We start from the raw sequence: 11865 nt of genomic DNA on the forward strand, positions 1-11865 counted from the left end.
ATGGTCCTATGAAACAAAAATTGTTGCTGGAGGAAAGAGATGGAGAGAGATGCACTTTTTATATAACAAGGGATAAAAGGAAGGGAGAAACAGACAAAATAATCTGCTGTCAGATTTAGCTAGCTTTATCCAGATTTCTTTGTAAATCACTCAGATACCATTAAGATAGCACCTTAAATCGATAGAATTACACATTGGAAGATGCAAACAGACATGAATACATGGACCGTACTAATGTTCCTATTTATTGTAATGTCTCATGGAAATTCTAAAATTGCAGCCTAGCGACATTTCTAAAAAAGCAGAAAAAAATCAAGAACACAAAGGATTTGAGCCAGTGTATTAGTATTCACTTATTTAGTCTTTTTCTTTTATTTTAACAATAACAGTCTTTATAACAGAAAAGAAAAAAAAGACGATGGCATCTTGTCATTTTGATTTGTCTTTAAATGCTGCCTACACACACATGTGATTAAATCAGTGACTGTCTCCCAGCAGCATATTATATAGTAAGAGGATCTAGGGAAAGAACACGCAACAACCCAAAGGCTCTTTTCAAAGCCACAACCTCTCTCTCAGTTGAAGAGCTGTAATCCTTCCTCACCTATAGGATGTTTAAAACAAAATGTGTGCTTTACAAATTACTATTAGATTACAGAAATGTACAGAAGAGTCAAAGGACTGCATGTCTCTGAGGATTTCTGCTGATATTAATGATTGTAAAGTGCTTAGAGCATGTAAGGCGTTATATAAATGTAAGTATTATTCTGGGAGACAGAGGTTTTTTCTCTCTAGCTTCCCTGTTTGAAACTGACCCAGGTGAGTAGTTACTAGACTGTCTGATGTTTGTTTGGCCTCTGTGAAATGAGTAGTTGGTCTCAGTCCAGTTTGTGGTTGGCATGTATCTGCCCCCCAGAAAGCTGAGGTCACCATTTGCACCAGTTAGCATCCTTGTCAGTAGTGTTAGTAGAAAAGCTAATGTCTGAGTATACATGGAGGCTGAAGCCCCAGTTCATCAGGGTACTTAAGCATGTGAATGCTCACATTTAAGGCACCTAACTTGTGTGCTTAAAGTCAGGCATGTGCTTAAGTCTGAATGGCCATCTGACTTCGACAAGTGTTTCTTTCAGAAGCAGGTTGAGGAGACTGGCAGGTTAGGCTGGGGTAGGAAAACATGCACTACTGACGGGGAAGAAATGAGGTCTCCTCTCTCTCTCTCTCTCTCTCTCTAATGCCGTCTTAGCGTTTAGTGCTTTCACAGGCCATATTTGTTTTAAACAATATGTGCAGGAGAATCAGTGAAGCAAAATGAATAGCTCATCCTTTCTCCCGCCTGTCTGTGTTGGTCTGCTTAGACTACAAGTGCAGGCATGGGCTGTCTCTTACTCTTTGCACAATTCCTAACCCAACAGGGCCGCAACTTAAGCGGAACCTCTAGGAATTACTGTCGCACAAAGGATAGTACAGGTGACCTCATAAATTACTTTTTTCACATGTGCATGAATAGGGACAAAAGAGAGAGAAAATGTAATGTCAGTTGAAGAAGCAAAACAGAAACAGCCCCCCCACCCCACACACACACACAATCGTAGGGGAAATGCCGCCTCCTGAACTGAAGCACATCTTTACTTTGTTTTTGAGAACCCTTTTCGTATTCCCCTAAAGGGGGGGAAAACCCCAAGACAATGTTAAGCCTCCTTCCCCTGATTATTTTTCAGTCGGATCTCTCACCTGAAGTTCCTTCTCTTTTCGTAGGCAGCTCCTATTGCTTCCATTTCTTGCAATAGCTTATGAATTAACTATGGTGGTTATTTGTAATTACGTGTCTATTATGACAGTAAACTTATACCCTGTAATCTTTTTTTTTCTGCTTTGTAAAAAGCTTTGTATTGTCAAAAGTTTTGCTTTTGTTTCACTTGAAAAGTACCGTATCTAGAAGTGATTTACTTAAGCAATAATTAGAGAGAAAAATAGCTTTAGGCAATGTTTGACTTGCAATACTTTTGAGGGGGGGGCAGATTTTGGCAGATGTGGAATACTCTCCCTATATGTGAAATGATCCTTTTCTGGATTTGTTAAAAATACTGCTTTTAGGGAGGCTTTTATGGGTTTTTAATAACCATGTTAATTATACACTGTTCCTTTCTCTTGGTTTTTTTTTTTCCTGGTTTTTTAAAGCTGAAACTGTAGAAGAAAAGCCAGAAGACTCCTTGCAAGATTGGTACAGAGCCTTGGAGCAGGCCAGTCTGTCGCCTTTAGGAGAATACCGGATTTCCACCAAGCTGGAGTACAAGAAGTTTTTTATAAAAAGATGTAGCGATCCAGTAGTCAATGAAAAACTGCACCAACTGCGAATTCTGAAAAGCACTTTAAAGGTGAGATAGTAGAAGGTGGGGGAAATCCCACCAAAGAGTTGGATCTTATTATATTGTAATCAAAGATTAACTATACTCAGCTGGAAGGCAGTCTGAATCTTGTGTGTGAAAAGAACAAAAGAGAGACATGGGAAAATTCTGTTCTCAAAGCTGAGGAAAAGTGTCCTGGGGGGGAGAAATCTGTTTTATTTCTCAATAGATAAAATCTCTGTGAGCTCCTCCCCTACCGAGTTAAACATGATTTGATCTGAAATTTTCAGAAGAGGTATTAATCCCCCTTTTTCCCCAAAACATTTTCATTTACCAAGATAAACGTGCTATATCATTACCTGAGAGTAAGCTTAATTAAAGTCAATCATTTGGAAAGTGGCAGTTTTATTTAAAATGTTGCTGCTCTATGATTACTAAGCTTGTCTAGAAAAGAATTGAACATTTGTTTTCTGCCTGAAGGTTGTACAAAGATTTATGAAATAAATGGCAGGAATGATACATACAAATATTGTAATAATGGCCCTACATTTAAAACAGAGCATTTGTATTTTGAAATTTTAACCACCTTGTCTACTCCCTTAATCATCAGAAAGTTATCGCAGTGCATGCTATTCCAGATTACATCAGGGATGTTCCTTTAAAGCACAGTAAGCACTAGATACTCTTATGCTGGATCTTCCTTGAGGCCCAGTTATCTATATTAAATTTAACTTACTACATTTTAAGCCGCTAGATACTAAATACATTGGCCTTTGGTAGCAGCTTTCGTCTCAGAGTGCTTTACTAACATTAATGAATTAAGTCTTCCAACCCCCCTGAGAGGCACTTAAACAGTATTATCTCCATTCTATATGACCCGGATCCTGCAAAGACTTACACAGAGGATTTACTTTACTCACAGTGAGTGTCATCCCATTTCAGGCAATAGCGCTACTCGGGGTATGTAAGGTTAAACGTATATGTAACACTTTGCAGAATTGGAACATGGAGGGAGAAAGTAAGGCTTTTAAGTGGCTTTCCCAAAGTCTCACATAGGAAGTCTGGGAAAGAGCCAGAAACAGAACCAAGGTTTTTGTACTTAATCACAAGGCTGTACTTCCTGTCCTGTGCCTTAATCACAAGGCTGCACTTCCTGTCCTGTGCCTTAATCACAAGGCCGTCCTTCCTCCTGGAAGGTGCAAGCTCACTGGGCAGTAGTAAGGAGGGGCAGAGTACCCAGGAGTTATTAATACAGCACCAGGGAAGCACAGTCCCGTACTACAAGCACAGGAGTTCCTGTGTTCTAATCTCAGCTTTGATGTTAACCTTTGGCTCAGTTTCCCTATCTCAAAAATGAATATGCGACTACTCTGGGGAACATCAAAAAGCTATTGTTTGCAAAGCACTCTCAACATGAAGATCACTTTATACATGTTAATAACATTTTAAATGTACTACTTCTTGGTACCATGACTCTTCCAAGTGTATCAGGTGAAAGACAGAGCAGGCTGTTTTTTTAACTACACCCATCACCCTCACCAAAATGGATGAAAGGTTTAGCATATGTGTACAGTTATCATGGAACAGATAAGTTAGCAGTGGGGACCATGAAGCTTCCTGTAGGAATAAACAGTAAAGGAGAAGTTGTTGATGAACAGATCACTACTATCGGAAAGGCCTCATGCTTAAACCTGGGTGCTAATTGTATTATTAAGGCTTGAGTCTGTTGCATCCAGCTGCCCTTGATTGCAGTAGAGTGGAGTGACTGCAAGGAAGCCTGAAGCCGGCTCTGATCTACACCTGCTGGGTATGGCCCCTCAAGAGACCTTCACCAGCCAGGGATTGTTAAGAGCATAGCACAGAGCAGCCACACACCTTCTCCACCCGTGTGCACCCCAGACAGCAGGGGAATAGGGTACAAGTGGGCTCTTCTGGCTCTGAACTTGAGGAGGAGATCCAGCCAGGTTCTCGCCCCTATGAGTATGTCTACACTGCAGCTGGGAGGTGTGATTCCCAGAGCCAGTAGACAGACTCATGCTAGCTCAGCTCCAACTAGCATGCTAAAAATAGCAGTGTGGATGTTGTGGTTTGGTCTAGCCGCTCAAGTCCAAGCCTGCCTGGGTCTAGGCAGCTAGCCTGAGCCATCACCAGTGGTGCAAGGTCTACACTGATATCTTTAGCAGGCTCACTCATCTCAAGCTGTCGCAAACCTGTCTACCCATGCTGCGAATCAGTGTAGACATATCCTTTACAGTGGGAAGGGCCAGAGCACCGGCTCTACTAGATGTATTTATGATCTTTAATGAAGAGCAGTTATATCTAATTAAAACATCCTTGCTTAATTTTTCACATGTAGTGCTCAGATGCCAAGGTGAGGAGCACAGCTGAAAAGCCTCCCTGAACTGATTGATGTCAGGCCATCTGTTTGCATCCCACACACTAACAGTATTTCTTATGAAATCAAGAAAAGTCAACAGATGGCACTTCACAGTGTGAAACTGTTTCTTAGAAACTAAAGCAGCTAATAGTAAATAGCTAGGATTTTGTTTTTATATAACAGATCAAGGGGTAATAAGAAGGGAAGCCCTGCAGCCCAAGTGATGTCCAACACCCTGACCCATGTATGACATCATTTTTAAGTAGACCTCAAGAGGCTTCAAATCAATGGCACATTATGCCCCCCTCTTTCTAATGCCTTTGTGTCTTACATGTGCTTGCCCTTTTGTTAAGTTGCTCATCATTTATATGAGATACTCTTGCTAGTAATGTATCGCTGTCTGTTCTTTTTTCTTTTGCAGGCCAGAGAAGGAGAGGTAGCCATTATAGATAAGGTTCTCAATAATCCAGATTTGACATCTAAAGACTTTCAAGAATGGAAACAAATGTACCTTGATCTCTTCTTGGATATTTGTCAAAACAGTACCCCAAGGGACCCTGTAAATGGCTCTTCTGAAGTAGATGCACTTATAGCCTCTTTAGCACACACCCATTCATACATTGAAACGCATGTATAAGTGTTGTCTTTTTTGTCAATTTGCTACATTCCAATCCTTTACTCAGTGCATAAAGTAGTTTTTCTATCAATATTTGGGAGGTCTGGTAAATTATATTTTAATGTTACTCAGCTATGTGAAGTAAACCTTACGTGGTCCATGATCCCATTGTCTTTAATGGGAATTTGTATATTTTTATGCTACCAATGCTCAGCTTGTGTTTAGTTTGTGCAAAACAAATGAACATGGTTTTTAATAAATAAAAATATATTTAAAAAATACATTTTGGAAGATGGTGAGCTTCAAAATGAAAGCTCTAGAGGATCAAGGTTTTGTGACTGAAGGTCAGTTGACCTCTTTAAAAATGTAATTTTATACTATATAATTCCAGTGTTGCATTACATTTTTGGAGTTCAGGTATTATTTTGATTGTGTGGAAAATAAAACATTTTTTTATAGTTAATGAAAAACTCTAGGAATTTTCTTAAGTGACAGACAAAAAGGTAATGCAGTGATTATCGCTGAGTTTTGATGAAAACGGACAAGCATTCGATAAATAAATAAGGACAAACAAAAAAAAATCACTGACACAAGTTCAGTTATCAAAAGTTCAGGTATTAACTATCCCATGCTTTTTAAAAGCTGGTTTGTAAGAGAGCTATAGTACAGGTTTTTCATCAGTGCAAATTAGTTTTTTTTGTTTTTGTATTTTTAATTAAGACCAAATTGTATGTTATCCCCCCTTAATTTTATTGTTGGTTCTTTATTATTAATAATATGATTGCTTTTGCACTGATGGTATCAGGTTCATGTGTAGCTTTTTGCAATGACAGCAACCAGACTTTGACCATGCTTGTTAAGGATGTTTAACTCGTCCAAAAAAAGTAGCTAAAGAAAAGGATTCCGACATAACGCTTTCCATCTGAAACACTTTGTCAACTCCCAGGTGGCAGAGAGGGGGTAAATAGGATTTTTCGACTAGTCTCCTACTTGTTTCCTAATCTGTTAAATTCAACATTTTGTATGCAGGGAAAAATGTGATATTAACAAGGTCAAGATTATAATCTGAAAAACTAGTGACAATTAAAAAGCCTCTGTTTTGCTTTTGAAGAGGAAAGGATGTCTCCAGCTTGTGTTGAGTTCACAAACCAATTAACATGTTTGAAACTTACATAAGATTTCAGCTACATGTGAAACAACCCAGGGAACAGGAGCGAAACATTTACTTAGACTTTATGCACATGCCCTGGAATGGGCATGGAGGAGGAAAATCCTGAATCATGCATTTATCCTTTACCAGCTTAGTGTTTATGAAAAGTGAACAGAGCATGACAAAATATTTGTGCTGCTTTTTAATGTTTTGCTGCAGAAGTTAAGAATCATGACACGGTTTGATAATACTCATGGCAAATGGAAAAGCACCTGTTAGTAGTCCTTACCATGAGTTGTTCACTGAACCAGCTTTAGACTGTTGCCTGTACAGCTCAGTGAATGTACTTAAACTTTAAGAGCTCAGATGTTTACTGGTAATTATCTTTGCTGTTGGGATGAAGGCAGGAAAGGAGGAGTGTCTCTCTGTTTATTTGTTTTGAAGTTTTTTTAATGCATTTTGGATTGCAAATGTTTTGCAGATTTTGCACAATTGTACAGAGGCGTGGCCTTTCTGCAGCCCATTTGAAATAATTCTAATTCAAGTCAACATGGCTGACGAATCATGTATTAATGTTTGTATGGAATTCTGAATCCAGTGTAATATTTGTACCATTTAGAAGAATCTGTTTGTATGAACTGGACATTTATTTACTGCATGGATACTGACTTGTATATTAAATTTGTGAGATTTTGTATATTTCTCATAACAAAAAATGCTTGACCTGATATGAATTGTACTATTGTTCCAAGCATTTACACTCTTGTTATTGTTTTACTGGACCAAAAGTAAATATATTCATATAAAAATTCTTCGTATCTGATGGATGTATATGCACATCACGTAGCTGATTCTTTGTTGAAACTCAGGCAGTTTAGACAATGTAGATCTGTTGCTATGCAACAGCTATTCTGCCTGCACTTTACTTTAGAAAAGTCAGCTTGATTGCTGTAAAAGGTGAAAATTAAACATTACCATTTAAGATAGTCTAGCATGAAAGAGAGGAGAACATTTGTCCCATTCATTGTGCTGCCTTCTCTTCATAGAATACTAAATGCTCTTGGACAGATATATTTTTACCGTATTAACTTTCAGCCTAGAAAGGGAACATTGCAAAATGAACTAAAATAAATTTAGCTTTTAAATGAATATTTATTAAATTTGTTTTGAGTAAATTAAATCTTTAATCAGACTCTGGAATCTAGTCACATAACTGCATTTTACAGTGCCTTAAAATGTCCTCCCAATCCATTCCCTATTACTCTGTCAGCACTGCCAATGCGAAGTGAGGCAATTGCTTTCTCTGGTATAGCCAGGCATTTAATATAGAATTTCAAGGAGTCAAGTTAACTTTCTTTCCTTCTTAGTCCTTAATAAAAGTCAAGCTTTTATTACTTTGTTTCCCTCTCATGTATTGGTTCAACAGTTAAAAAGAATTTCACCATCATCTTGATCATCTAGCAGGACACAGTATGCAGGATGTACTCACTTAAGTAGCTGGATATAGCAACTATTGTTGCATGTTCCACTGTACCTTATAATAATTATACCCATTCTGAACTGGCTGCCTCAATTAATGTGTGGTTTTGATACAGCAAATATGTACTGTGCCAATACAGAGCACACTTTAAAGCCCCACCCTGAAGGGCATGCCATAACAAAAGCTATTTCACCGAAAGGTTGCTTCCCCTCTCGGTTCAGTTCCTATATCGAACAATCAATGGTTTAATATATAACCATAATTAAGGCTACATTTTATCCAATCACTCTTCTCTGTGCGGTAATTTCTTGCTGATTAGCTAAGGCATGCTCGCTTAGCTATTTACTCAAATAATACCATCCTCTAAGTGTTACTTATTAAAGCTGTTACAGGCAACAATTTTCTGCTCTTTATATATTACACTTTCATTTTGCTTACCTATAATATAAAATCCAATACCACTTACCATCTGGGGAAATGACCTTTAATTTAAAAAAATAGAGATTACATTTTTAACCCTTGCAAAATCTGACTTTAGACAGCTTTTAAATGCTTCCATGGAAGTACAGCATTGGGATTCCTCTACATCATCCATTCAGGATGTGCTGCTTGCCACATCTGCCTTGGCAAAACCTGCCTTCAGCTACACGAGTCACAGCACATTTTCCCCATTCTAGTGCCCAATTTCGGTCCATAAGCGCTGTGTGGGCTGTTTCTAAAGCAAACCCTCAACTCTGTTACATTTAGTGCTGTTGCAATTGTCTTTTTTCCTCTTTTTTCCCTGCTGTCCTGTTCTTCAACCGTTGGAAGCGATGACTCAGCAGCTGGGCTCCACTATTACTGGGTGTCCTTAGTTTCTGCCAATTCTGAGAGTTGTAGCACTGCACACTGCAATCCACACCAAGGGAAGGGAAGTTTGCAAATCTCTTCCCAGCAGTCATTGTCTATATCATAACCCACCACATCTTGGGTTGGCACCTCCTGTGAGTCTTGCCATTTCTTTCCCCCAATGAGAAGTGCCGTTTCCTCTACCACAGCCAGACCATAGCAAAATCGATCATAGATCAATGGCCGTAAGCGAGTCCACTGGTTTGGGGCAGGGTCGTACCTTTCTATTTCAGAGAATGGTTCATAAAGTCCTAAAAATGTGAAGATGGCCTCTCTAATCGTTGCCATCTGGTGCCCAAATCGAGCAATGCTCATGGACGCTTGCTTTCTCCACTGTCCTTCCAAGCTGCTCAAAGAGAACACATCCTTACTTGTGTTGGTTTGATCTGTGTATTTGCCACCTGAGATGTAGATTGTGTTCTTGCACACTGTACTGGCATGGCCATGCATCTTGCATGGCAATTCTGTAGCCTTCATCCATCTGTCTCTGCTAATGTTATAGACTTCAACAGATGAATGCAGTGATCCGGTCTCGCCTCTTCCACCAATTGCGAAGATCATGTTGTCCAGGATGCAACAAGAAAATTGGCACCTCTTTTCAAGCATTTCTGTGATTTGGGTCCACTTGTTAAATCTTGGGTCATAACGATGGACCTTGTTTGTAACTGACAAGCTGGTGCTTTTCATGTCATTTTGCAAATCTGCTGTTTCCCCACCCAGCACGTACAGGTAGTTTCCAATCACGCACATGCAGTGATTCTGTACTCTGTCCTGCACCTGTGTTAGAGTTCTCCATTTGTGATTGTAAACATCAAAGGCCATCACATCGCTGACCAGCCCCTCATTTGAAGTCCCCCCTCCTAGTAGGATGATTCGCGTTTGCTGGTTTCTCAGAGTGCTATACTTATCCTGCAGGATGGGCTGTTTAAAAACTAATGAATGGTAGTTTATTGCTTTTATGATCAAGCATTTAATAGGTGTCGTGAGAGACACTTCTGATTGAGTGTAGACTTTTCTCAGATCTTCCACTGGGATGAGACCAAATCTTATATGTTCTAATAGGTTACTTCTGTGAGTCAACCTGGATTTATCATGCTTCAGCCAGATGAGCACTAGATTTAGTAGGCAGGATTCGTTCACCATAGGGACATCAGGGGATTCTACCACTGCCTTCAATGATCTGAAGTTCAGTAAGAGCAGCTCCATGAAATGCAAATCCAAAAGTTTCCAGAGATTACTGATGATGTATTTTTCTGTCGCCAACAAAGCATCTGGAAGATAGAACTTTGTGGCAATGTTGGCAGAAAAACAGCAGTTTTCCAGGGTCAGGTTGTTAACCAAGTACTGATTGCACAGGCCAATAGCCTCAGTCACTTGCAAGTAACTGGCAGCTTCCAGGGTGTCCTCCAGATTCTCGAAAGAAAGGGGCAACCAGGAGGTATAAATGAAATCCAGTACATGCTGGAGACCAGTTGGTGAGATGACTTGTAGGTGAATGACACTGGCTTTGGATTCTTTTGTGTAGCTTTTGAACATAGCTCTGAAATAATCACTGGAGCAGGCCAGCAGGGACTTGTGTGCAGGAAACTCATTTTCCTTCACCTTCAGTAAAATATCACACATCAAGCCTTCGGCTCTAAGCATTTGGTACTGGGAGAGCACAGTACTGCAGTGTGCTTTGCAGTAGGCCAGGAAGTAACTCATGGTGCATAATACGATGCTTTAAGCTAATTTATTAAAATTAAAATGCAATGACCAATTAGAACAGTTGCACAAATCAACTTCTAGGTCCCTTTTTAAGAATGCCCATCAGAGTCTCCATCTATTCGAGAAAAGCCCAACCAAGAAAATCAGGCCCTTTCCTAGCCTAGCAGGCTAGCTTAGTACATTTGCAGTGAATTAAACACATTCATTCAATGAGAAAACAGCTGAACCTAGTATCAGCCTTGGGATGCTTACTTTTCTTGTTTCCATTTCATGCAGAAGGATGGAAGGTCCACAGTTGCGGGGAGCTACTGCTTGGCTGGCCATCATGTGACAGATGTGGGAGCTAGATGACAGTCTTTACACATGGAATTTTGCGTCGGCTCAGGCGTCTCTCCCGCTCCTTCTTTCTCGGCAGGCTGATCAAATAGCTCGTCTGTGGCTGACAGTGCATGGCGTTGAGCAGAAACCGATGAGAGGGGGGAAGTGATGAGGCGAACGTTTGCTGTTGCTTTTTCTGTCTAAGCCTTGTTTGTATTTCAAACTTAGATAAGTTTAGATCTCACTGACCGTGGGACAACAGAGCATGTTTGGTGATCTTCTCTCACTGTGTTAGGAAATCTGGGCTGAAGAGCAAATCAGCACCCAGGGAGCAGAGCAAAAGGGCTTTCTGAGCGTATAAATCTTGTGCCTGGAAGCAGAAAGAAAGGCAAAATACCATGATTAGTCACTGGGTTAATTTGACATGCATTTCTGAGCCCTTTGGTTTAAATGGTATCACCATAACTCACACCTACCAGAATAGAATGCAAACACAAGCTCCGTGACATAGCTGTCCAAGAGCTGAACTGAGCTGGGGGTGGGGAGAAGGATAGGGCGGGGGAAGAATCTAGTAGTTTTATGAACAGCCTGAGCCAAAGCATCTGTCATTGAATGACCTGAATGGAAATCACGAGAGTAACACATTTGTATAAAGTGGTGACAAAAATAGATCCCATGTTATGTCATAGTAAACTGAACTCTGCTTATAGAGGAGAGAGAATTGGCATCTGTTACCAGCTAGAAACAAATCCCTGAACTTCTGTGGATAGTCCATAGCTGACTATATTAACTTTTCCACTTTCATTTTGTTCTAATTAAGTACAAATAAAGGAGGATTATCTGATTCCTCACCTACGCCTTCTGGGATCTAATTCCCACCAGGGAAGGGAGGTGTGGATGGGCCACATGTCTTGGTCTCTTGAGGCTTTAGCTTTGTTTGAGTAGACCTGGATTCAGGCTCTGAAATACGGGACAGACAGCAAT

General features: G+C 39.9%; 2 protein-coding genes across 11 annotated transcripts in view; one reads left to right on the plus strand and one right to left on the minus strand.

Annotated features, from left to right (window-relative positions):
- CNKSR2 (connector enhancer of kinase suppressor of Ras 2) overlaps window positions 1-7852 on the plus strand; it is a 369272-nt gene extending 361420 nt beyond the window's left edge. For 7 of the 10 annotated variants that reach the window (XM_073357190.2, XM_073357215.2, XM_073357205.2 and 4 more), the window contains 2 exons: window positions 2179-2375; window positions 5144-7852. In XM_073357190.2, coding sequence (XP_073213291.1) covers window positions 2179-2375; window positions 5144-5359 — 413 coding nt within the window. In that variant the 3' untranslated portion in view covers window positions 5360-7852. Of the gene's footprint in view, window positions 1-2178; window positions 2376-5143 lie in introns of those variants that run through there. The other 3 variants (XR_012160437.1, XR_012160435.1, XR_012160434.1) reach the window with 3 other exon arrangements.
- A 661-nt stretch (window positions 7853-8513) lies between these two features.
- KLHL34 (kelch like family member 34) lies at window positions 8514-10560 on the minus strand. The gene has a single exon (XM_073328053.1). The coding sequence runs from the start codon at window positions 10558-10560 to the stop codon at window positions 8806-8808; it is 1755 nt and encodes a 584-aa protein (XP_073184154.1). The 3' UTR covers window positions 8514-8805.
- Window positions 10561-11865: the final 1305 nt, after the last annotated feature.

The sequence above is a fragment of the Lepidochelys kempii genome, chromosome 1, assembly GCF_965140285.1.
Source record: "Lepidochelys kempii isolate rLepKem1 chromosome 1, rLepKem1.hap1, whole genome shotgun sequence".
Classification (NCBI taxonomy): domain Eukaryota; kingdom Metazoa; phylum Chordata; order Testudines; family Cheloniidae; genus Lepidochelys; species Lepidochelys kempii.

What these genes read in the sequence shown, in the direction of transcription:
- KLHL34 (XM_073328053.1), bottom strand. Translation starts at nt 10,560, where the DNA reads ATGAGTTACTTCCTGGCCTACTGCAAAGCACACTGCAGTACTGTGCTC.